The sequence below is a fragment of the Mesoplodon mirus genome (genome assembly GCF_964341445.2).
Source record: "Mesoplodon mirus genome assembly, chromosome: 12".
NCBI classification, from domain to species: Eukaryota; Metazoa; Chordata; class Mammalia; order Artiodactyla; family Ziphiidae; genus Mesoplodon; species Mesoplodon mirus.
The window spans coordinates 62,468,456-62,495,892 of NC_138988.1; the positions used below are offsets into that span (position 1 = coordinate 62,468,456).

At 38.9% G+C, this 27,437-nt stretch overlaps 1 protein-coding gene across 3 annotated transcripts in view; it reads right to left on the reverse strand.

Annotated features, from left to right (window-relative positions):
• PRIM2 (DNA primase subunit 2) overlaps window positions 1–27,437 on the reverse strand; it is a 272,180-nt gene that overhangs the window by 37,205 nt on the left and 207,538 nt on the right. For all 3 annotated transcript variants that reach the window (XM_082639744.1, XM_082639745.1, XM_082639743.1), the window contains one exon: window positions 6,454–6,580. In XM_082639744.1, the coding sequence (XP_082495870.1) occupies window positions 6,454–6,580 (127 nt within the window). The remainder of the gene's footprint in view (window positions 1–6,453; window positions 6,581–27,437) is intronic.

Here is a 27,437-nt window from a genome sequence, read left to right on the forward strand (position 1 = left end):
TAAAAGCTGTATTAGGCCAACATTTAGGAAATTTTAGGTATTTTAATAAGAAACTGCAATGATGGGCCTCCCTGGTGGCACAGTGGTTGGGAGTCCGCCTGCCGATGCAGGGGATACGGGTTCGTGCCCCGGTCTGGGAGGATCCCATATGCCGCGGAGCGGCTGGGCCCGTGAGCCATGGCCGCTGAGCCTGTGCGTCCGGAGCCTGTGCTCCGCAACGGGAGAGGCCACAACAGTGAGAGGCCCGCGTACAGCAAAAAAAAAAAAAAAAAAAAAAAAGAAACTGCAATGATAAGTCAACATACTTAATTTAAAATTTAATACAGGAAACCAGATACTTTTTTTCAGTCATACAGATGATGGACCTGTGAGTTAATTAGAAACAACTGTGCATTTTTAATGAAATCAATGGAAAACTGGTCGCAGCAAAAATAATGGAAAAAGAGCCTAGATGCTAAACAAATGTGTTTACCAAAAGTCTTAACTACAAGTAAAAGCATCCATGATAACACTGGATTCCTACAAATTATGAAAGTCACAAAATTCACCATAGTGTATAGTTTATTAAGATCAACGCTGTAATGCCAGTTAGTACGGGGAAGTGTGACGAGCAGCTGTACAGCACGTAGTTCAGAGTCTGGAGCTGCCCTTCCTGCATCTGAATCTCAGTTTACCAGCTACGGGTCAGGGGACCATGGGCACGTCTTGTGTCCTGTTGTTGACTCAGCTTCACTCTCTGTCGTGTGTGGGAAATACACCCGCAGAGCTCCTGTGACCATGGAGGATAAAGCCCTTACACTCTCTCAGCACGTAGGAAGCACCCAACATGGGTTAGCCAACATTATTACTCTAAAAAAAGTCTGATGATGAAATGGCAAAGGGTCCCAATGAGAAAGAAATGAGGCTTACTTAAGCCCAGAATTATTAAAGGACATCAAAAGGAGACAGATTAATTGAACTGTCCAAATTGCATTTGAAATAATGGCTATACCTGTAATGAAAAGGGTCAGAAAGGGCAAAGCCAAGAAGAGACTGAAGATGGACCAAAAACCAGAGATCACAAAAAAGTCTTTCAAAGCTATGCTCACAAGAAGAAGAAAACAGAAGAAACAAACCACCTCAGGAGCAGGGAAGCTGGTGTTATTTTGACAAATGACAGAAAGAAAACAGAACTTGACAACTCCTACTTTGTTTCTATCTTCCACATCAAAGGGAACAATCTTCCAAACTGGAAAGGGCTGAACTCACAAGGTAACTGAAGATGAAGTGAATATAGACACAACTAATGCTGATTCCAGCAAAGTGTTGAACAGAACTCCCCAGCACACATTTGTGGAAGGCATGGATAAACAGTCTGGAATATAGTTCTACCTACATCAACTCTGACTGGCTGAACAACACCATTCCAGGCAGTGCTGGTTAATGAAATATGTCAACCTAGGGACTACAGAGCTTTGCAAACTACACAAATCTAAAAGGATAGAGACTTCTGGTTTCCAGTCTGGCACAGAAAGAGCTTAGAAGTTGTCACTCCATCCTAATAAGTAAAAAGCTGAACAGGGCTTCCCTGGTGGCACAGTGGTTGGGAGTCTGCCTGCCGATGCAGGGGACACGGGTTTGTGCCCCGGTCCGGGAAGAGCCCACATGCCGCAGAGCGGCTAGGCCCGTGAGCCATGGCCGTTGAGCCTGCGTGTCTGGAGCCTGTGCTCCACAACGGGAGAGGCCACAACAGTGAGAGGCCCGTGTACTGCGGAAAAAAAAAAAAGCTGAACAGACTGAAAACTCAACAACTCCTCTCAGATCTGTCAAAGAAATGAGGTCACAGGGCAAATCACTGCCCCCAAAATTGGAGGGAGAGGCAGACACAGAGAATCACAACAAACCAGAGCAGAAATCTCTGTAGGAACCAGCACTGGGGTAGGAAAACCTAACCTGTAACTGACAAATTTCTGGAGTCTCTGTGTGGACACGTCTGAGAGTTAGAAACTCCAGGGAGACCAGTCAGAGCAGGACCACACTTTGTAGCTGAACTTCAGGGGCTCTACCAGGTGCTCACAGCGAATAACAGAGAAATCCCCTCATGCTCTAGCACGGGGTAAGCAAAGGTACCATTTTAAATACTCTGGAGTACTCTGTTCCTCTTAGCAAGGCTGCCCTCAGGAGAAACTATTTTACCAGAGCCTGACCTACCTGGGGGAAGAGAAATGCCCAGCTCCAGCCTTCTGGGGCCGTCCTGTCCCCCCAAAGGGAGGAAGCTGAGAATCACTATTGAAGTTCACAGCCCACAGCCACAGGGTCACTAAACACTGAGACCCAATTACCCAATCCAACACTATAGACACCCCCCTGCTCACCACCGCATCACTACAGACCTATGTACTGGAGTTCCTCACGTCTACCTTTCAACAAAAAGTAACAGTGTGAACAGACTGAAAACGTGTCAGAATTAGAGCCAGATAAGGCAGGGATACTAGAGTTATCAGACTGGGAATTTAAATTAACTATGATTAATATGCTGAGGGCTCTATCGGAAAAAGTAGACAACATGCAAGAACAGATATGTAATGTAAGCAGACAGATGGAAATTCTAAGGAAGAATCAAAAAGAGATGCAAACACTGTAAGAGAAATGAAGAATGCCTTTGATGGGCTTATTAGCAGACACAACTGAGGAAAAGATGTCTGTGCTTGAGGATATGTCAATAGAAACTTCAAAACCAAATAAACAAAAGGAAAAACAATAAGAACAGAATAGCCAAGAACTGTGAACAACTATGAAAGGTGTAACATATGAGAATGGGAATACCAGAAGGAGGAGAGAGAGAGAAAGAAACAGAGGCAATAATGACAGAGAATTTCCCCCAAATTAATGTCAGACACCAAACCACAGACCCAGGTAGCTCAGAGAACACCAAGCAGGATAAATGCCAAAAAAAGGCAGCTAGGCATGTTATATTCATACTTCAGAAAATCAATAACAAAGAAAAATCTTGAAAGAAGCCAAAGGGGAAACACCTTACCTACAGAGAAGCAAAGAAAACAATTATATCTAACCTATCCTCAGAAACTGTGCAAGAAGAGAGTGGAGTGAAACAGTTAAACTGTTGAGAGAAAAAGTCCCTCAAACCCAGAATTCTGTACCCTGCGAAATTCTCCTTCAAAAGAGTAGAAATAAGGATTTTCTCTGACAAACAAAAATTCAGGTAATCCATTGCCAGACCTGCAGGGCAAGAAACATTAAAAGAAGTTCTTCAAAGAGAAATAAAATGATACAAACCAGAAATTCAGATCTACCCAAAGAAAATTTGAACATCAGAGAATGATAAGGAAAGGTAATATAAAAACTTTTATTTTCCTTATTCATAACTAATCTGACAGATAACAGTTTGTTCAAAGTAATGGGAACAGTGTATTCTGTTATGCATGTTTATGTATATATCTGTGTGTTTATATATTCTTAAGTATAAATGAAATGAATGACAGAATGATACAAGGGAAGTAGAAATATTCGTTATTATAAGGTACTTGCATTACTTATGTGTGATGTGGTGATTTGAAAAGAGAGTTGGATTAGTTGTACACATATAGTGAAAACTCTTTAAAAAATAAAACCAGTTTAAAAAGTAACAAAAGAAATACAATAGATATGCTAAGAAGAGAAAAAAATGGAATCATATAAAATGCTCAGTTAAAACCACAAAAGGCAGAAAATGTGTGGAAGACAAAAACAAACAAAGAATAAGGGCAACAAATAAAAAACAGTAACAAATATGGCAGCCATTAATCCAACTATATCAATCATTACTTTAAACGTCAGTGGTCACCAATTAAAAACAGATTGTCAGGGGGCTTCCCTGGTGGTGCAGTGGTTGAGAGTCCGCCTGCCGATGCAGGGGACACGGGTTCATGCCCCGGTCCAGGAAGATCCCACATGCCGCCGAGCGGCTGGGCCCGTGAGCCATGGCCGCTGAGGCTGCGCGTCCGGAGCCTGTGCTCCGCAATGGGAGAGGCTGCAACAGTGAGAGGCCCGGGTACCGCAAAAAAAAAAAAGAAAAAAAAAAGTGTCAGAATGGATCAAAATCAAGACCCAACCGTATGTTGTATACAAGAAAGCCACTTTAGTAAAGACAGAGAAAGATACACCATGCTAACACAAATCAAAGAAAGTGGGAGTATCTATGTTACTTTCAGACAGAGCAGAGTTCAGAGAATGGGAGTTTATGCAGGATAAAAAGGGGCATTACTTAACAATAAGGGGTAAATACTCCAAGAAGACATCACCATCTGTAATGTGTATGCACTTAACAACAGAGCATCAAAACACATCAGGGAAAACCTGACAGAATTGCAAGGAGAAGTGCTGACTCCACTGCTGGACTCCACCTGCATCAAGCTGGACAGATCCTGCAGATGGAGAATCTGCAACAACACAGTGAGCTCACGAGCACCATCATTCCGGGACAGAAATGATATCCATAACTGGCTACACCCAACAGCGGCAGACAGCACATCCTCAGCTCATAGGGACAAGCCCTCTGCTGTGGGCCATGTTGACATGGGCACAGCTGAGCAAGTGTGGGGCAGAGGGCACCCGGGAACTCTCTATACCTCCTGCTCAGTACTGCTGTGATCCTAAAACTGCTCCACAAAAATAAAGCTTATTCACTTAAAGAAAGGGTAGATCAATGTGTCTAAAAAACAATACAAGCTCGTTGAGTGTTTGCTAAGTACAGTGGTCCCTCAGCATCCACAGAGGACTGGTTCTGGGACCTGCCTGGGATACCAAAGTCTGCAGGTACCCAAGTCCCACAGTTGGCCCTCCGTATCCGAGGTTCCACATCCTCATATTCAGCCAATCTCGGATCGTGTAGTACTGTACATATTTGTTGGAAAAAATCTGTTGGAAAAAATTTGTAAGCAGCCACATAGCACAGGGAGATCAGCTCGGTGCTTTGTGACCGCCTGGAGGGGTGGGATAGGGACGGTGGGAGGGAGGGAGATGCAAGAGGGAAGGGATATGGGAACAGATGTATATGTATAACTGATTCACTTTGTTATAAAGCAGAAATTAATACACCATTGTTAAGCAATTATACTCCAATAAAGATGTAAAAAAAAAAGAGTCATGTAACAAATGTTCATTAAAAAAAAAAAAAATCTGCCTGTAAGATGGACCCATGCAGTTCAAACCCCTGCTGTTCAAGAGTTAGCTGTGTATTATTTTCTAGCTGATAGAGTTTAAATTAAAAACAAAGTAAAACAAACAGAATGGACCAGAATAAATAAGATACAAAAACAGGAAGAAGAAATATAAAATCCTGTCTTTAAGCTAATAAAAATCAACTAAGTAAGTGCTGAGTGTGAGGACCTGGAAACTGACAGAACCACTGGGAGTTTCACTTGGCCAAGCTCAGTGTAAGTTACTCTCTGCTGTGGCCACTGGGAAAAGCTATATAGACTTTCTCACCACAAGTATCTGGTCAGTTGTTTTCAAAGTTTAGATGACATCAAAATCACCCAGAGAACTAGCAAATAAATCTGAGTTTATGCGTCTGAGGGTGGAGCCTGAGCCTGTATTTCTAAAAGTTCCATAAGTGCCTGACACGAGCGGTGAAAACCGCTCACTGTATGTTCCAGGACTGGCCACCTTTGCATCTACTAAATATGAATGCTCTGAACACATGAAGCATCTTTCTTAAAATTCCATTTGAGGTTTTTTTTTTATCTTTAACAGCCTGCAAGTGTGTGATCTTCTAAAAAAGAATTTCATTTAAGATGCTAAAACAAGAAAAAGTTTTGACACATATTGCAGTCAGCTTTGGTAATCTAGAAAATTTAACTAATATGGACTATTAAATCATCCTCTCACATACCAGACAAGTGAGGAGCTTTTCAAGGTATGCTCAGAGAACTATTTTAGAAATAAGTTGTTAAACTCAGAAATCTACAGAAAACAGATTAACTTTCTTTTTAACCTACAACTTAGGCAAATTGACAGATGTTTGAAACCGTGACTTGTTAAATCCCTCAATCTTTGCTAATCAGATGATAGTAATGAGAATAAAACACTCTCCCTCAGTAGTCTTTGAAAATTAATCAATCTACTGTTCCAAAATTTGAGGTGCTCAATTTTAAAAAGCTTTGAAGAACTCGCATCAGCCTTCTAAGACACATGCAGAACAGGAGAAAGAGAATAGCAGGTGAAGGGGACGGAGGACTAAAGAGCCCGGTCCAGCACAAAGTAGAGCACAGCAGAACCACTTTCTTGTGCCGACCCAGCTCAATAATAAGACATACCACTAGAAGCTAGTGGAGCTCTGGCTTGACCTGATGACCGACACAAGCTACAAACCCGTTCCCCTTAGTAATGCAAAAACCATTCCACTGTTTCAGTGTTTCCTACAGAGGTCCTGGGTTTCTGTACATCACAGACACATCCAGAGGAAGCACTTACCGTGATAATCCCCTTGGCTTGGTGGATTGGTTAGGATAATCTTCAGGCAACTGTAAGGCGTATAGTCTGTCCTCTTGCCTTCCTTTCCAAAGCTATGACGGATATTGTAAGAGTAGCCTTTATCAAACTGATTAGAGGAAAAAGAAAGAAGAGACAAAGTAAGCCAGCAACGTACTGGTGGTGTCAACAGTGCCCGCTGGAACCAAAGAGTACAAAGTGATTTTTCTAAAATAAATTTAGCATTCACAGGCAGATGTACATTTATACCAATACAACATCTGGGTCCTTTACAGGTTTTTAAAGGTGCAAAACTTAAAGGAAACACATTTCTCAGGTTAGAGACACCTTATGTTTATATGTTTAAAGATGAGGATAATCCTTTCCTGAGAAGAATAATCGATTTGCTCATTTCTTGGTTTGATTCCAAAGATCATGCTAGATGTAAATCATCTTCTCTACTCACTTTATCCTAGTCTTCCCTGAATTCCCACATCCTGCCTATTCTACTTTTGAAGTGTCTCCTAACTAATTAATGCCTTCCTCTGGATTTTCACTATACAAAACAAGCAGTCAGCAAATGCTTGATGAAGGAACTACTGTGACTGCCTCCTGCCTGGAATTCCTGACTCATGTTCAAAATGCAAGGTAATGGCATAGGAAGGACTTTGAAATGGGTGGGATAAGAAGAAAAAAGGAACTCATATTTATTGAAAGGCTCAGTATAGTGGGTCTAAGCTGTCTAATACTTTCAGGAAAGCAGGACAGAGAATCAGAATAAGAGATGGGAAAATACTGTGGGTTTTTATGGGTGAGATTTTTTTTCATAGCTGATTTACAATGTTGTGTTAGTTTTTGGTATACAGCAAAGTGATTCAATTATACATATATATATTATATTCTTTTTCAGATTCTTTCTAGTATAGGTTATTACAAGATACCAAATATAGTTCCCTGTACTATATAGTAGTTCCTTGTTGTTTAGGGGTGAGATTTTTAAATTTGAGGCTATAATTTACATTTAGTGAAATGCATAGATCTCAGGTCTACAGTTTGATGTAACACATACCCACATCAAGAGACAGCATGTTTCCACCATCCAAGAGCCCCCCTGAGCCCCTTCTCAGCATTCTTCCCCACCCTCCACACCCAGAAGCAACTATTGGTCTGACTTTTGTCACCGTGGCTTTAACTATTCTATAACTTCACATAAATGGAATTGTACAGTCTTAAGTATTTTGTGTCTTTTTCATGTCTTTTCATGTTTTTGAGATTGATCCATGCATCACATATATCGTCACATGTATCAGCAGATTGTTCCACTGTATGAATATACCAGGTAGTTTATCTAGTCTCCTGCAGATGGACACCTGGGGTTTTCCAGTTTGGGGCTGTTATCAATAAAGCTGCCATGCACATTCTTGCAGATGACTTTTGTGGACATTATTTTCATTTCTCTCAGATAAATAAGCAGGAGTAGAATTGCTGCTAACCATTTTCCAGAATGTCTGTACTATTTTATACCCCATCAGCAATGCATGAGAGTTCCACATTCTCCCCAAAGTGTGGTGGTGTCAATTTCATTCATTTTAGCCATTCTAATAGGTGGGTAGTGGCATCTCATTCTGCATTTCCCTGATGACAAACACTGTTGAGTACTTTTTCACGTGCTTTCTTGGCTGTGATATGCCTTATTTTGTAAAGTGTCTGTTCAAGTCTTTTTAGAAACTGGGTTGACAATTATTCAATTGAAAGAATTCTTCATATATTCTGGATACAAACCTGTTATCAGATATAGGTGTTACAAATATTTTCTCAGTCTGTGGCTTGTCTATTTTCTTGATGTTACTTTTTGACAAGATGTTTTTATTTTTGATGAACGCTAATTAAATCACGTTTTTATGGCAGTGCTCTCTGTGCTCTCTCTAAGATACGTTGCAGAGATATTCTGTATTGTCCTTTAGAAGCCATAATGTTTTAGGTTTTCAGTCTAGGTCCTGATTCATCTCGAGTTAATTTTTGTATGTTCTCTTTTTATCCCCCGTAGGGAAAGAAAAATATTTTTCCCTCTACCCTCCTAGGTTAAATGGCTGGGGCCCATGAATCAAACTGATAAAAGACAGATTAACAAGGAAAAAAAACCCACTTAATTACATTTGTACATAAGTACATGTACAAAGAGATACGACTCAAGGAGGTAGGCTGATGACTGAAGCTTAAACATCATCTTAGGCTAAATCAAGGAAAAGGGGTTTAGGGATTCTGGGTTGGGGAAGCAAGTTCTGAGAAGGGGAGGGGAGGAAATACAGGGTAAATAAGGGTTGGCTTGTTCTGCAGATAAGACTTGGGTAGCTTTCTTCCTAGTACAGAGATATCATTACAAATGTAAATTTCTTTTATAAGAGGGGAAATTTATACTGTATCCTTAGGCAGTTAGGGGAAGGAGAGAGCTTTTCCTGCATCTGCTTGTCCTTTAGCTCAAAATAATCCTTATGCCTGCCAAATGGAAATTGTCATTTGCCATCTGCCTCTGCAAGGATGAGGTCACTGGCCACTGCAGTTGCTGACCTTCAACACCCCTTGAAAGGAGTTCAGGGCTGAGATCAGGAAGGAGGCACTCTGTGCTCTGGTATAACTGTGAACAAGCCTTCAGATAGTTAGATACTTTCAGGTAAAGATTTTATGAGCCTAATTTCTTGCATCTTCCTCGTGATGAGCAGCAACCTTCTGCTGAAATGTGTGCTTGACTGCATGTACCCCCGTCACTAAAATCACATACATACTGAACTTCCCCCCTTATCTCTTTGGAGCAGTTCCTCAGAGCTATCCGAGAGGCTGTCTCCCAGGCTATAGTTCTCATTTTGCCCCAAATAAAACTTAACTCACAACTCTAACATTGTGCATTTTTTTCAGTCAACATGCCAAAATAGCGTATTTTGGGTGGCATATCCGGTATCCTTCACCCCCATGTGAATTGGATAACACTTTTTCTAACACCATTTATTGAAGATATTTTATTCCATTGCTCTATAGTTCCATACTTTTGCCGATGCCACACTGTTCTTTTTACAAAATCTTTAGAATAAGTCTCAAATTCAGATAATGTAAGTCCTCCTGCTTTGGTTTTTTTCAATATTATTATTTTGGCTATTTTATGTCCTTGCATTTCCATATAAATTTTATAATCAGTTTATCAATTTCTACTTAAAAAAAAAAAAACTTCTGGAATTTTCAGCAGTCAGTAGCTTACAGCTTCATAACTACCTATCTGCCCACAAACAATCTACAACCAGGAAAACAAATGGCATTTCAACCAACAGAAAACTTTCAAGAAAGAAAATTTTCAAATTATCATTAAATTTCACTGGTGAAAACAAGAATGTTAAAAGTTCCAGCAAACATATTTTATGGACAACTTCTATTTGTTTAGTCATAAACATTAACTATAATCAATCTCCTTGTGCAAACTTTTAGGTATGAACTGAATTTAATTAGACATAAGATTTCTATACATTCATCAGAAAACACTGAAAGAACTTTTCGGTCAGCCATTATGTTAAAGTAATGAAAAGCTACCCTCTTTAAAGGAAGAAAAGCTATAATTATTATCTTTCCCCTCCCTTTCCTTTCCAATTTACTTCCCGCTTATGTGTACATATGTCTAAAATTTGGACCTTACTAAGCTTTCGGGCTATTCAAGTATTTATCATACAAACTGTCTTCTCTAGTTTTCAGACTGGCAAACTCTTGAAATATTGTGTAGAAGGTACATTTATCACGTAATGTTTTTTAGGGAATACTTACTTTCAAGGTGTCCACATTCACAACTCAAAGGAACAACTGTAAGGCTCACATGGGAAGAAGGGGTGAGAACCAGGTGGAAACACTCTTTTCCGCCTTGGCTCCTCCATTGCACTCCAGCCAGCAAAGGAAATGCCAGAAAATCAACACCAGGCCTGAAGGTGGTTGAGTGGAAGTTGGCAACCTTCCATATTAGTCCTGTGGCACTGCAATCTGCATTTCTGCTCAAGTCAGCAGCAAATCATTTTCAGGGCCACTGTGTTACCAGTGGAACTCAAGAAACATGATAAAGCAGGCGCATCCTCATCCTGCTCCTACCCATCTCTTTCAGAGTCTCCCTCACAAGTCTACCTCCCACCCCAGCTCCACCTGGGGCCCAGCAACTGCATCTTATTACATTTTTTATAGTATTTAAACCCAAATCCTCTCAGAGGTCATGAGTAAACCTCTAACCATCATGAGCAGTGCGTGGTCTTCCTTAGAAGCAAGTCTTTCCTACCAAGAAAAGTCTGCAGACCAAGAATTACTCCCACTGTCAGAACATCAAAACCTGCTTTTCATAAGTCAAGCTCAGCTTGCACAGTAGAGTGAGAATGGTTGCAAACCAAGTGCCCTTCAGAGAGAGATTTATATTCAGAAAGGAAAATCTTCTTGACCTAAGTGAGGCAAAACAACCATATATATGTGGGCAGAGAACAGGGTAAAGGATATGGTAATTTTTAACAAAGACATTTTCAATCCCTTTTTGGTGAGTTGTTTCCTACTCACAAGAATTTGGAATTCTAACTTACATATTTAAAAACACATAGAGGGCAGGTCTGCCAACTACAAAGGGCCCTACTTCAATACCCAGATCCAGCATCCCACACATCATCACGAGGGACCCCAGGAAGTTTAGTTGCCACAAGTGCCAACAGGAAGGCACAGCTCAGCAGCAGGGTTACACGTGTAAACAGACCTGTACTTGGGGAAGGGCGTGAAACCACCCATGGTCTCTCCTTGACACACATTCTTGCTGACTCTCCTACAGCTTGTGATCGTTGATTATCTCTTCTCTTGTCACTTCCCTAAAGCTTTACTTACAATGTTAATAACCAGAATGCATGCCATAGGCATTTAATACATAATGCCCACCCTTTAAATGCTTACTTACGAAATTACTCAATTATTTGTAAAACTAATTTTGTGTGCTTCCCTGGTGGCGCAGTGGTTGAGAGTCTGCCTGCCGATGCAGGGGACACGGGTTCGTGCCCCGGTCCGGGAAGATCCCACATGCCGTGGAGCGGCTGGGCCCGTGAGCCATGGCCGTTGAGCCTGCGCGTCCAGAGCCTGTGCTCCACAATGGGAGAGGCCACAAAGTGAGAGGCCCGGGTACAGCAAAAACAAAACAAAACAAAACAAAATCTAATTTTGTAATCAGTCACCTACAGATTGCAAATACTTCTCTTTAACTCTTAACTTTAACCACAGTTTAACTCTTTGAGGTCACTGAAACATCAATATACATTCTAACCAAACAACACACTGAAGGAGACTTAGAGACCAAAGGCTGATAGTTAAGGCAAGTGCTTTAAGTCAAATACCTGAGTTTAAATCTTGTCTCTACCATATGTTAGCTGTGTGACCTTGGGCAGGTGACTCATCATCTTTATAACAATTCCCTTACACAGTATATAAAAATAAAGGAGTAATACTTCACATGCAGGGTTGGTGTGAAGATGAGCTAATTGCTCATCTTCATAAAGCACGTGGCATAGCTTCTAGCACAGAATAAGCTTTGAATTGAATATATTTTTGAGTTATCAATATCAAAAAGAACCAATCAAAAAATGGGCAGAAGACCTAAACAGACATTTCTCCAGAGAAGACATACAGATGGCCAACAAGAACATGAAAAGATGCTCAACATTGCTAATCATCAGAGAAATGCAAATCAAAACTACAGTGAGGTATCACCTCACGCTGGTTAGAATGGCCATCAGCAAAAAGTGTGAAAACAACAAATGCTGGAGAGGGTGTAGAGAAAAGGGAACACTCCTACACCGTTGGTTGGGAATGTAAACTGGTGCAGCCACTATGGAGAACAGTATGGAGGTTCCTTAAAAAATTAAAAACGTTCACATCCTAATCCCTTTCCATGGAGAACATTTTCAGTTCTAGACTCGAGAACATGCATATTTTTCTTTCCTTCAAATTTCCCCTGAGGCAGCGTCACGCTAAAATTTTAAAATTTTGATTCCCCACTTTGTTAGAAAATAAAAAATAGTGAAATGCTAAAAATCCACAGAAAAAGTATTGAATAAAATAATCCTATGTAATTTTATATGGTAGTTGATTATGCAGATCACTTTCAGTGGAGTCAATAGATCAAAAGAAAGATCAGCTGTGTATCAAAAACCTGCCATAGTCCTCAGAGGGAAGTTGAGAGCATTGTGTTCATGAACGCAGGTGGTGTGGGGTTAGTGGGTTGGTATGTCTCTTTCATATTCTGCTATAAGGACTATATCCAAATGGACTCAGAAGACAAGACTTGAGGGTCTTCTGTGACCTGGGGCTCTGTGATCTCCGTCATTCTAACTGTATCTATTCATTCAGATATTAAATAAAGAACATCATTTCTAAATTCCTAATGGAGAATTTAGTACAATTGTACTACTGTTTTTAGCAATAAAACCACAGTTATGCTTAGTGATGTTTCAATAATAATAGCTTACATTTCCACAGATCTTCAGTGGTGATGAAATGATTCTTCTTAGACCCTTTACTACTTGTAAGGTATGGAAGTTAGGTATCCCTATTTTATAAATATGCAAACTAAGATTTCAAGAGGTCAAATGATTAGTTATTTCACTTACTTAGTAGAAAAGAGATGGAATTTAAAATCTTAGTCTTTTACTTTCTAGAAACTACTACAAAATTATAAATGGAGAAAATTAATAAATAAATACAGGCAACTGTCAGTTATCCATGGCAAACATGCATCTGTAGGCTGCTTCCCTGCTGTCACTCAGCTGCTTCAGGGACATCTGAAAGTCACACTGAACCACAGTTAAACAAAATGCTTCTGATTCTACTGTATACCAGGGAAAAGAGTCTACTCTCAAAGAAATGGTAACTCTAACAAGCCACTCACATAGCATTTATTTAGTCCCTAATTTACCATGATTTTAGAATCATTAAAAATGGTAAATTTGAAGTTAACCATCTGAAATGAAGAAACACTAAAAACTATTTCATCATGCTTCCAAATTACCAGGCACTCTTTTTTTTTTTTTTTAATAAATCTATTTATTTATTTATTTTTGGCTGGGTTGGGTCTTCATTGCTGCACACGAGCTTTCTCTAGTTGCAGCGAGCGAGGGCTACTCTTCCTCGCAGTGCACGCGGGCTTCTCATTGCAGTGGCTTCTCCTATTGCAGAGCACGGATGGGCTCCAGGCGCGCGGGCTTCAGTAGTTGTGGCATGTGGGCTCAGTAGTTGTGACTTGTGGGCTCTAGAGTACAGGCTCAGTAATTGTGGCACACAGGCTTATTAGCTGCTCCGCAGCACGTGGGATCTTCCTGGACCAGGGCTCGAACCCATGTCCCCTGCATTGGCGGGTGGATTCTTAACCACTGAGCTACCAGGTTAGCCCTAGGCACTCTTGATATTTGTCCCCTCTACCATTCTAGGAGGCACATGGCACATGACAAGGAACTGGGGTACAAAATCAGGGAAAAGAGGGTATGAAAGCAGAGAGGAAGGATGCAGTACACAGCATCGCTCACCTCCCTGGCACCTGGACCTGGAGTTTCAGCAAATGTAGCTTCCTCATCAGTCAGAATTTAAGAGCTGGAGCAGGCGTCAGCCAGCATCTAATGCAGCCCTGAGGATGCAGGAAAGCAAGGAGCAGGGGGTTTAGTCCTCAACCATAGGGCGAGTGAGGGAAAGAACCCTTGTCTCCGCACTGCCTACTTTGCGTACTTCTCGGTCTAGGCTGTAACCAAGGCCAGCGTGAAGCCTAGCAAACTGCAGCTGTTCACGAGGCTGAACCACTGAGCCTCTTCCTTGTACATATGCTAATGAGATCGCCCCACCAGAGGACCAAAAGCAAATCTTATACTGATCGTTCTGTTAGTTTTCAGTGACAAAGGAGAGTTGGAAAATTCCCATCGCTAAATACCATACCTTAGCATTATTCAAATAGAGGTCTTGACAATTCAACAGAGAGGAGATGGGCTGGGAGGATCCTGAGGTGGGCCACTAATCAGCCTTTAATCACCTTAAACAACAAGGCCCTACTGTACAGCACAGGGAACTATATATTCAGTATCCTGTAATAAACCATAATGGAGAAGAATATGAAAAAGAATGTGTGTGTATACATATATATATATATGTGTATATATATATAAAACCGAATCACTTTGCTGTACACCTGAAACTAATACAACATTGTAAATCAACCATACTTCAATTAAAAAAAAAAAAACAGAAAAAAAGATCTCCAACTGTTCAGACAGTTTGCCTGATACTAGGAAAGGACAGATTAGTGATAGAATTTTCAGCATCCCACCTGAAACACTTGTTTTAGAAAATCTGCTTTATTCACTGGTATGGATGACACCAACATAACAGTGAATGAAAATTTATTAAAATTCCAAATATAATTTCCCAACATTTGAAGAAAGAAACCACAGACAAACCTTCATTCACTAAAGTAAAAGCATTTACTGAATGACATACTTATAGCCTAAAAGACTAAATTTAGTAGCCCTTAAAAGGTGGCCAACTTTGTCTCTATCTCACTGGTAGCTAAAGAGCCAACATCAAACAAAACCCAACAGAAAAGCAAAGGAGCAGGCTGCCTGATGCTCTGGTCCAAGACGAGCTGGCTCAGCCCACATAAACTGGTCTTTTCACTCACTGGAAACAAGAGAAGCAAACTGAAAGCATTGTCGAAGCCTGCAATGAGCGACCACACAGAAGTGAGCTGATGAGAGCTTCTCATTGCTCAAGGAAAGGCTCTGTCTTCATAGATATAGTACCGATTTTTTACAAACATTTTGAAGTCAAAATAAATGTACATTTATTTAACTTCTGCTAGATTAGTTTTATCCTATTTACTCATTTTCCCATATTTAGCTTTTGTCAAAAATTTTTTCATACTTTGCTTTTCTACATTACATTATCTGGGTACTTAATCCACAGGGTTAGTATTTTCTAGGACTGAATTTCTATTATGACAGAATTTTAAAGATCTAGCTTTATCATTAAAAAGATGTCTCAAGATACTGCTTATAACCTATTGTGCATATTATGTGCAATAAATCTAAGCTTCTGAAGAGCTGCCAGGATGACTGCAAAAATGTAACTGTTACATCTTAACACCTTACAGATGTTAAGAAATATCTAAATATTTTTATAATAAACACTTAAATATTAACATATATAGATATATTTCAATGATATCTTTCTGGGTGCATAAAGGTTCAGAATTGTCATATATTCCTGGTGGAGTACACCTTTTAACAACATATAGAAATATAACTGCTTTCCTGTTTAATAGTTTTCTCTTGTACTGCATTTTGTACAATATTAATATTTTCACTCCAGTTTTCTTTTTGATTCCACTTGCTAGTACTCCCTTCTCCACCTTTATTGTCAATCCTTCTGCATCAGAAAGTCTTGTATAAATAGCAAATGGGTAACGTTGGCTACCCATGACCACCCTCTAGTGGTTACTCAGAGCATATGAAAACACTTTTTTCTATCAATGTCAAAAATGAATCAGATTCTCTACAAAAAAGACAAGATCTTTAGCACATTCTTACTTCCATCATAATTATAAAATTAGCTCCAGCATAATTAAGGATTAAATGATTTTCCCAGAGTCACAATAATACAGTTAGTATTTCACTTATTCGATTCTATGTCATCTTCTAATCATCTAAGTTTGGCTACGTAACAGACAACCAAAAGAAAAAATTACATTGGATTTTTAAAGGAAATAAATTATAGAATATATCATTCCCTGAAATGACAAAGTTTTAATTTACAGTGGGAAGCCAGATTTTTCCTCTACAATTTCAGAGACAAAAAGATGATGAATATGGATCTGTTGCCTCCTGTTGTAGGCAAGTGTTTTCTTTCTTTTCTAAAGGTTAGGAACCAGTAATTCCCACTTGGCAAGACTGAATCCCCTAAGGCTGCATCTGGAGATCAAAAGAGAAATACACGAAATATTCTATGAAGAGTTATTAAAAAGTATTTTGAGGGACAGACGGCTACTTTATTTTTCAGGGGAATTAACAAGGCATTTTGGAGAACTGGTCGATTCTAGGACCAAGGCAGGGAAAACACAACAGGAGCCCAAAGCATCTTGTGGTGCCAGAGAGGATGTGCTCAGAGAGCATGGGGCCTGCGGAGGGGCACCAGGACCAACCTGGGAAAGTGCCCGATGGCCAGAGCTGGAACAATGTGAGCAATAAAGTGAACACCAATGGTAATGAATTGCAGCCCGCAAAATGCAATGTATAATTCAAAGAGTAATGGACATGTACTGATATAAACAACTGACTAAATAAACAGGGTAAGAAGAGACAGCTTTTCCTTACAGAAGAATTCAAACTGATAAGTGAAGAAGGACAGGGAAAAAGAAAATAACACTTAGAACATCATACTAATAATAGCTGCTGGCAAGATCCACCAAGGGATGCTAAAATTAGTGGGGAAACAGGATATTTACATATTCTACAATATCTCCCCCAAGACACTTTGAGAAGAAAATAGTAACTCTACAGTGGAGAATCCCAGTAGATAGCACCTGACCCAAGTGATCAAGGTTAATACCACCAGTAATAAATTATGTTGATATCACATGCCCCTGATACGTTGCAATCAGGAGGAAGCATCACTCCTGTGGGATTCTTGCCAAAAATGGATGATTTCAACCTAAACATAAATAAACCCGAAGTGAGAGATACAGTAAACAAACCCAAAATGAGAGATAACCTTACCAAAAAACTGCCCACTTCCCTGCAAAAACATCAAGGTCGTGAAAGACCAGGAAAGACACAAACTGTCCCAGGTGCGATGCTGGGTGGGACCTCAAACAGCAAATGGACGTTAGTGAGAAAACTGGTGACGTCTGAACATAATCTCCAGCTAATGGAGATTAGCTCTCTGATTAATCTCCAATTAACCAACGTTAACTTGTTGGATTTGATAACTGTAAAACAGTTATGTAAGATGTTATTTCCAGGGGAAGCTGAGTGGCACATGGAACTCTTGGTACCATTTTTGCAATTTGTTTGTACATCTAAATTTTTTTCAAAATAAAGTTTATATACCAGGCAATGGACTAGGCATAACATTGATTATCTCATTTGATTCTCCTAACAATTCTGCAAAATTAGTGTGATTATCTCTATTTTACAGCCTGGAAAATTGAGATTTGGAACTATTAAGTGAAATGTTCAAACGCACACAGTAAAACGTTGTAGAACTCCACAAACTACATTACACCGTTATGCTTCCCGACATGAAGTATAACAAAGGGTGGTTGGTTATAAGGGTCGTTCAACTTTAACAGGCACAGGTGTTTTCTTAACTAGTTCACAGGTATCTAGCATGGAAAACTCAAGTGAATTTTCATACTTATTTCAGTGGGTTTTTTCCCCTGGCAACATTATACCATTTACATATATAACCATAAAAGTATTATTTAATACAAAGAAGAAGAATATCAAACTCCAGGGAAATATCAGAGAAATAATAAAATATTCACGATGAAGGAGAAACTTCCCTCTTTCCCCTTTTATTGATATGTTACAGGCATCACAGTAATGGTAAGTTACTTCATCTTGTGAATTATGATTAAGAATCAGAATTAAAGTCTCAAAACAAAGTGGCTGCTTTCTCATAACCAAATGTAACTAAACTGAATTACTGATGGATGGCGTCCTCAGCAATGCAGGAAGACAGCTCTGTCAAGGCAAGACTGTAAATCTGCTGTATGGCTTCAGGTCATATTTGCCGCTAACTTTGATGTGACATCTCATTAAGAGACTGAATTTATTTTGCCCTGCTGGACATGCCAACGGGAAAGGACAACAAGATAAACCAGGAAGATACATTTTTTCCCCAATTCCATCAACTTAAAAAATTTTAAAGCACATATTTTTAAGTGTTAGGAGATGCTTTAAACAGCCCAACAAATCTCATCTATTCATTTGCAGGAATTTAATTTGAAAATGAACCTATGAATGATATATTACAATGGACACGGTCAACAGAACAGCGGGGCAAAGACGAAATCTGGTAGTTTGATACAGTGCAACACAAAGTGTTTTGGGTTTTGTTCAAAACAAGATTTTGAAGTCTGTAGTAGCTTAATCAAGAAAAACAAAAACAAAATCAGAAGGCACACAGATTACATTAAACTATGAATATGAAAATGGCTATTATCCATATTTTATATGCAATTCTCACCTCTTTTAAAGAGTGAATTTTCAAACTACTCAGTGATTATGTCATTTATTTTCACCACATCACTGAAGTATGTAAGAACAGTTAACTTATCACATTTCCTGACGGATATCTGAGTTCCCCAACTGCAAACCTGAAACCACAACCTAGCTCTGGTGTTGATCCCGATCAGGAGCACGTTCACTGAATCCTAACACGTCTCAGCCACTCACCATGTGGAGTGAGAGACACAGAATAGCCTGGCCCAATGTATTTGAGCAAACACATCACAGCTGTGTTTAGCGGCCTACCAGGTTCCATTCTCATGACTGGGTACACTTCAAAATTCAACACATAAAAATCACCATTTGGTGCTATAGAAATTACTGTCTTATTTATTGGCTCTATTATCTTAACAGAGAAAGAGAGAGAGAGAATCTTGAGCTAGGTCACAGATCCATGATCCTTCTGGCTATCTACAGGGCAGACCACATAATATCTAGGTGTACTATTTATTCACCTATTTGGCATCTGAGTGGGGGCGTAGCGAAGGCAGTTAGATATCCTAGATAAAGAGAGATCTGGCTGGAGAACCCATTAGAATGTCAACTCCATGAAGGCAGGAATGGTGTCCACTTTGCTAACTTCCGTGCCTTCAGCTCCCACAACACTTGGCAAATGCCAGAGGCCCTGTAAATACTAAGTGGGACCAAATGCAATTGCTATGACATTACATATGTTTGTTCTATGTAAATGGCAACTTCATATGGTTCCATCTAATACTTATCAAATAGATGATAAACTATAATTTTTCATTTCCATCTGTCTTCTGGGTATGAGCTAGAAAAAGAATGGCAGCAGCAGAGTGGAGGTGCCGAGGGCGGTCCTTGTTCCTCAAAGACCTCTGGGGTCTCAGGCTCCCTGTTCACGCCTAGTGCGTTATAGGCACTGAAGAAACATTTATTGTTAGTGGTGATGATGCCAGTAATTACCTTTTCCTGATATTTCCTGTAAGTAATTACTAGAAAGTTAAAGACAGCCACTTGTAAATTATACAAGCACTTGACTTTGAATACATTTACAATACCTTTCTGAGTACTATAATCACCACTTTATAGGAAAATAACTGAGCGACAGATGGATTATTTCTCCAAACCATAGCAAAAGAGTAGAGAAATAAGCTCAAAGTCCCCAAATTCACTTCTGTGCTCAATTCATTACAACCTGCCTCTATCACCAACTATATAGAAATACTAGATATGTATAGTTATGCTCCTAAAGTAGTTAATGACATTAAGGGATTCTCCCCCTTTAACTGTTTCTATGCTATGTCACATTTAGAAACTTCTGAAAAAAAAATCCCATTGCTTATAATCTTGCCTGCATAGTTACCTAGGTAGATGTAGATTATCATGTGAAACACCTCTCTTACACATGCACACACAAATATGACCTTTAAAATATATATATGAATAATGCCTTAAATTACCATATTGCTACAAAAAATTTCTTGAGTAGCTATCTTTTTCAGTTTCTCATGTCATAAATTCAGCATTTACTAGAAATTATCATTTTCCATTTCTGTTTTACAAAGAAAAGCAGTTCCAGAAATAAGAACTCCTGGTAAACATTAATTCAAACTTGATGATCTACATGACAAGGTAATAACAAAAAATAAAGCTGTGGATAGCTGTGAAAATCTCAGCACGATACTCTGACATGACAACTTTTAGAAGCACAAGTCTACTGGCTATTTACTATGTAGATTAATTTTTTTTTAAATCTGAAAGCTGCCTCTGGTATTCTATACAGCACACAAATGAGCAGAACAGTAATGAGAAGCATAACACATGTAAAATTACAGGAATAATAATATTTTGATGTGTGGCTTTAAGGAGTAATTTGTTGAATACGAATAATCCCCAAATCAAGCGGGTGCACTTAATTTGTTTCTAAAGAAATAAAAGCACAGTATCACTTTCGAAACTTAAACAGTAGCAGATCATGAGAACCTTTTCACCAAGCAGCTGCAGCATCAGCTGATTTCTATAAACGCTGAAGAACGTGTTTTGTCTTCTAATACTAAATGATCCACATTTCACAACACTCGCTGCCCTGTGTTAGGGCAATGAATGTACTCGTCACGTGGTTTGGGTTTCTCTTCCTCAGCTGTATAACATCCAATCCAGACAGTGAATTGTGATGGCAGGGACTTCTATTTCTTTAAATCTCTCTACCTTGTGCCCACTCCCCTTGATATTGAGGGTCTTCAGAAATTACAAATTAAATTCCATAGGTATGCACATAAAATAGCATATAAATGTGTAATGAACTGTCTGAATTCCTTAAAGGCTCAGAGGATGATTATCTACCCTTTCCTTCTATTATGAAAACATCATGCCCTGAAAAGCTGCAAAATCAAGCCACCTGACCAACAAGCACAAGCTGTTTAGCTTCTAAATTGTGGTTACACAATGTACAAAGGAAAGTCACCTGAATTCCACTAAGGGAAAGAAAATGCACTAAAACCCATCTCTTCTCTCTCAGCTGAGCCTTCATTCAATATTGAAACAACTAATCTCAAACTCCATGGTTTTGGCTGCTGCTCAACACCAGGTCATTCAACTGGGGACTGAAAAAAGCAAAATAAAAAGAAGCTTTAATCTGTCTTTTCCTCTGTTTTTACTATACTACACTGACAGCATCTTGTTCATTAATTAAACTTTTTTCCTTAAAGAAATAAACTGCAGAGTGCTATGCTGGACACTGGAGAAAGAAGGCAGAAAATAAAGGCATAGTTTAAAAGAAAATCAAGGGTTTTAAAATTCTAGTTAGAGATGCAAAATATTCATAAATGATAAGACAAACATAGAGAAACATTTCAACAAATACAGAGTGAGACAGACGATAAGAATTTAACACTCACAGCAGGACCAGGGGTGGCTGAAGGTCACACACACAGACAACACAGGAAGTCAGGAGGGCGCTGTTCTGGTAACTCAAGGAGGTGACCTGCATTGTGCATTTCCACTCATCCCCTAAAGAGGTAGGTTATGATTTTAAGTCTTTGGAAACTATGAACCTGGCTAATAACAACTGTAATTTGCCAATCTGCCAGGTAGCTCACAAACAAGTTTTGGCTCACAAAATGTGAGCCTCACTTTCGTTGTATTTCATACTTAAGAAAAAAATGTATTCACAGCTGTTTGCTCTAATAAGAGTCAGTGTAGAAAGATCATAGGGAGAAGAAAAACCCATAACTCTTATTCATCACCTAATTGATACACAGGAACTCTTGCTTTATAATAATTTAAAGAAAATATGTCATTTCCAATGCTGCCGTTTTAAAACTCAGTAACACAATAAAATTCTAAGTTTGTGCAAAATCTTCTGACAGATATGACAGGTGTTCGCTAAAGGGAAGTAACTGAAAGTTTAAAAAAAATAAGAAAATGCTTTTCATGTATTTTTGATTTGGGTTTTTTTTTTTTTTTTGCTGTACGCGGGCCTCTCCCGTTGTGGAGCACAGGCTCCGGACGTGCAGGCTCAGCGGCCATGGCTCACGAACCCAGCCGCTCCACGGCATGTGGGATCCTCCCGGACCGGGGCACGAACCCGTGTCCCCTGCATCAGCAGGCGGACTCTCAACCACTGCACCACCAGGGAAGCCCCTTGATTTGTGTTTTTGATACCCCAATACAAGCGACTAGAGGAACACTGGCATTCTTTATTGTTTTATCATTATGTAAATCAAATAGATTTTCTTTTCCAATGAAATTCTATGCATAAATTGTCAATGTGAATATCTTGGGGGCAAAAAAAGTATAGAAATGATGCCAGTTTGATGGTAGTTTTAATTTAAAAAAAATGCTCTTCAGCTTTACAACCTGAAGATTAAGAAACTTTATGCACTTTCTTGAGGTCTCTCACTAAAAACTGACAACCAGTGTGAACTATATCTTCTCATCACTTGTGAAAGTGTCCAAAGCTCAAATTCAACAATAATCTTGAATTCATATTCTAACATTTGTGTTCTACTTTCTGGCAAAGAAAAGTTATATTCTAACCACAGTAACAGCCATCCTTTATTGAGTGCTTGCTCCATTCTAGGTACTTTTTTACATATTTTATTTTGCCTAGGTCCTAACAACACTTAGAAAAAGGCTTCAGTCCCATTTTATAGATAAGGGACTGAGGTTTAGAGAAATAAAGCAACCTACTTCACAAAGCCTGCACAGCTGGTCAGTAGTGGAACTCAGATCTAAATTTAGGTCTGGCTAACTCTAAAGCACTTGCTCTGAAAGTGTTGTTTTTTTTTTAAATCAAATTAATGTGTTTCAAATCTGAAATATAAAATGTAACAAGTACATATGATAATCACGTAAATGTGGAATCTAAAAAATAAAACAAACTAGTGAATATAACAAAAAAGAAAAAGACTCACAGATATAGAGAACAAACTAGTGGGTTACCAGTGGGGAGAGGGAAAGGGGAGGGCAAGATAGGGGGAGGGGATTAAGAGGTACAAACTATTATGTATGAAACAAATACGCTACAAGGATATACTGTACAACACAGGGAATACAGCCAATATTTTATAATAACTATAAATGGACTATAACCTTTAAAAATTGTAAATCATTATGTTGTACACCTGTAGCTTAAATAATATTGTACATCACTATATTTCAATTAAAAAAAATTTAACCAGCATATAACAATATTATCAAAGTACGATTATTCTTCCTATTTTCCTAGATTGAAAAGTAAACATCACAGTCAATTATTCTTTTAGATCATACTGTTCATACCTCAGACATAGCATGAATAACTATACTAAAAGTTATGTTTAGTTATAAGATTAGATCTACTTTATGTAAGTAAAAAGTTAAATCAACTTTACTAACAGAAACACAACATTTTTACAACATTCTTCAAAAACTGTCATGAGATTTGACATTTTGAGCATATAACAAGTGGCTGCTCTGAATTACAGAATATGAAATGGTCATAGTGGCATACCTAGCTCCTTATTATCATGTAGGACAAGATATTTTATTTTTTGAACAAAAACCCCAATGCTTTACTTCCAATCATGAAATTAAGTCAATTATAGAAAATATGTTGAATGGCATGGTTTATTTTCCGCCTAACTAAACTTCAGTTTTATAGACAAAAGGCTGACGAGAATCCTTAGTTTATCTAGGACATCCTAAAAAGCCACTTAATACCTTTTCATTAAAACCCCCAGAAAGCAATTAATCCTTTCAATGTTAAATACCCAAGTATTTTACAACACTTACAATCAGAAAAATTATCTGAATGTTAGAGAACAATGCTGTTTATAGGTACCAAGAGAAAGTCCTCAGATTATAAAGAATTGTGATGGACAAGATTACTGACAGTGAGTGGGAAAACACAATCAAGTTCATGGATTCTAGAAGGAAATTGAAGACATTTGTTATATGATCACAAAAGAAATGGTAAGAAATCATTTTCCACTCCACAATACTGATAAGGTATGAAACCAAAAAGCTAAAAGAAAGGCATCTGGCTTGTACTATAAACCTACATAAAACATAATTTTAAAAGGCTTATCCTTCACATGAGTTAACTTCGGTTCCTTGCATTTTCCTAGACAAGTGTTTCTATTACCTTTCTTAAAGATGCTGCCAAGGCTGGGCAGCTGCCATGATGAGTTAATGAATTAAAAAGGTGGTTTCTTGTGCACACGCCATTCATGTCCATGTCCACGAGAAAACAATGGGCAAGGATAGCTCACAGAGCTAACCAAAGCCAAGAGTGAGAATGAAAGGAAAGCGGGAGGCTATGAATTCACCTTAGAATTCACAAGCAGAAACTGAACTTTAACATACAAGTATTTCTCATTTAATTATACTTTTACTTCCACAACTTTATGTTCAAATTCTAATTTTTTAAAATGCCTAAGTAATGAACACAGTATATGAAAGGAAAGATCTTAAGTATAAATGAAATGTAAGCTTCGAACTTCCTTATTTTCATTGTCAATGTTTTGCTTTCAAGAAAAGTCAATATCGTTCACTTAATTTTCCAACACTGACTTTTAATTAATATTATTAACTAGAAACTGACACTCTCCACAAATGGCACATGCTAGTTAATATTTACAACTTCCTCTTACCAAAAGGGTTCAGTTCCTTTCACAGTAATATGCACGAAATGACAATCTTTTAAAGCAAACGACAACAGCAGTGACCAAGCACAGAGCACCTACGTGTGCCTGGCCGCGTGCTGCGCACCTGGCGGACACTATCACTGCTCCTCACAAGAACCAATGCAAACTAGGGATTACTGTCCCCACACAGAGATGAGGGCACAGGACAGGCCTCGGGGAAGGCAGCTCCTCTTGACCAAGATCATAAAATCAACCAAGTCAAACCTTAACAGACCCAGACAAGCATCATCACCCTCCTTCACAACCGGTACAGCCCATCTCCGATGCTCTAGCAATCTGTACTTGAGAATCCTCACTTCAAGAAACTTACTTAACCTTTGATCCTCACAGAAAACAAGCAGGTATTATTTCCTTCTTTTTGTAGGAGAGAAAGTAGAGGTGCAGAGCTCTGTAGGCAGAGGCCAGGGGCTGTTCTGTGACCTTTAGCCCTCAGATCCAGTGTTCCTTTGGACACTCCGTCCCTGCCAGAAGTTGGAGAAAGGTGTCTGCATCAGAAGCCCTGGGCTGGCGCAGCCCCTTGGAGACTGAGAGCTCGCTGATCTGCACATTTACTCACATACTTGCTGGTCGTTTTTATTATTCCCTTACTAGCTCTGTAAGAATAGAAATTTATATACATTCTCCTTTATTTGAATATCATAACTGTTAAAATTAAAAAGCTATGATTACTGTGCCTAATGGTATTCTATTCAATCAGAACTTTCTATAATGGCGTTCCTTTCCCAAAAACAGAAATTCTGGGGCACGTAGTAAACAAATAATACTGAAAAGCTGGCTTAGGGAATAAATAGTGTTTTCTTTCATGGAAATGTTAACACAGGCCTGCAAACCTGCCTTCCTACTTCAGGCTGGGTGGTGCAATCTCACATAAATAATGAGGGGAGACTGATAAAAACAGCTGGAACTTTACAGTAACCAAACCAAGCTACTCACTGCATTTGGGTCACACCATAACAAATCATACTATCGGTCATGGACAAAAAAAATCTGCCTACCATACATCTAGAAAATTGGACCACTGCACCCATTCTGATTCACATGGCCAAACAGAATGCACTTTCAAATACTCAGAAAAATTTTAAATGAGGTAAAAACACATATCTATAGCATAACTGTCCTTTTGAATATGGCTCAAAAGGTACTTGACAACTCAAGAAACAAACAGGGAAAAACCTTTCATAATACTGTACAACAAATCAGAGAAGAAATGGCTGTGAACAAACAAGAATAGTCTACGATCAAATCAAATGCATACACATACCTTCAGTCCAGTCTTAAAATGTCAACCATAAGAAAATAATACAAAATGATAAAGTTAAAGCAGATTTCACTGCACTACATCTTGAAATATAGAATTATGATTTCTGTTGCTTTATAAAATGGTTTACAATACTCTGCTAAAAGAATATTTTTAAATTGGTCTTTAAAAATACTCCCAATACAACTAAGACATGATTATAAACACAACTTAAATATAGTGATACTATCTATAACTCTAGCAAGTAGAAATGTAGGTAACTGAAAGGTGAGGGGCAGAGTGCATTTTGCTTTTTCCACACACTGTACAATATCTTAATCCTGTTGAAAATATGACGTGACACCTTTTCCTACTGTGCTCAGAGAAAAGCTTTAGACTCCAAAAAGAAATATTCTTCACATTGAGAAATTCAATCATAAAATATCTAGAGGACTTCCCTGGTGGTGCAGTGGTTAAGAATCCTCCTGCCAATTCAGGGGACACGGGTTCAAGCCCTGGTCCCGGAAGATCCCACATGCCATGGAGCAACTAAGCCTGTGTGCCACAACTACTGAGCCTGTGCTCTAGAGTCCATGAGCCACAACTACTGAGCCCGCGTGCCACAACTACTGAAGCCCGCGTGCCTAGAGCCCATGTTCCGCAACAAGAGAAGCCACTGCAATGAGAAGACCGCGCACTGCAGTGAAGAGTAGCCCCCGCTCGCCACGACTAGAGAAAGCCTGCGTGCAGCAATGAAGACCCAATGCAGCCAAAAATAAATAAATAAATAAATTTATTAAAATAAATAAATTAATTAAAAATAAAATATCTAAAATGCAGAACATGCAGATAACATACATCTCTTCAATCACTATCCACAAATTCATTCAATAATCCTATGTGTGTAACTAAAGTTGTAAAACCATGATTCTCTACAATTACAGCTATCATAGAAATGGGGCAGCCACAGTTGCCACTCCTCGGGTTCATGCTATTCTTAGGTCTGCAAAATAAGACCACCTCAGTTCTCACCTACCATCACTTTTAAGCATCAACAGCACAACATCATATTATTTACCTAATGATTACTACAGTTTTCGAATGTTTGGTTTGGATGGTCAGCAGAATTAAAAATGTTAACTGTGGGACAGTTTTATTTCTGAGAAGCTAAATGGTACTGAGTGCTTATTATATGCAAGCCACTGCTCTAAGCCCTTTCCTTGTACAACTTCATTTAATCCTTATAACAACCCTTTAAGGCAGATACTGTTAGGATCCTCATTT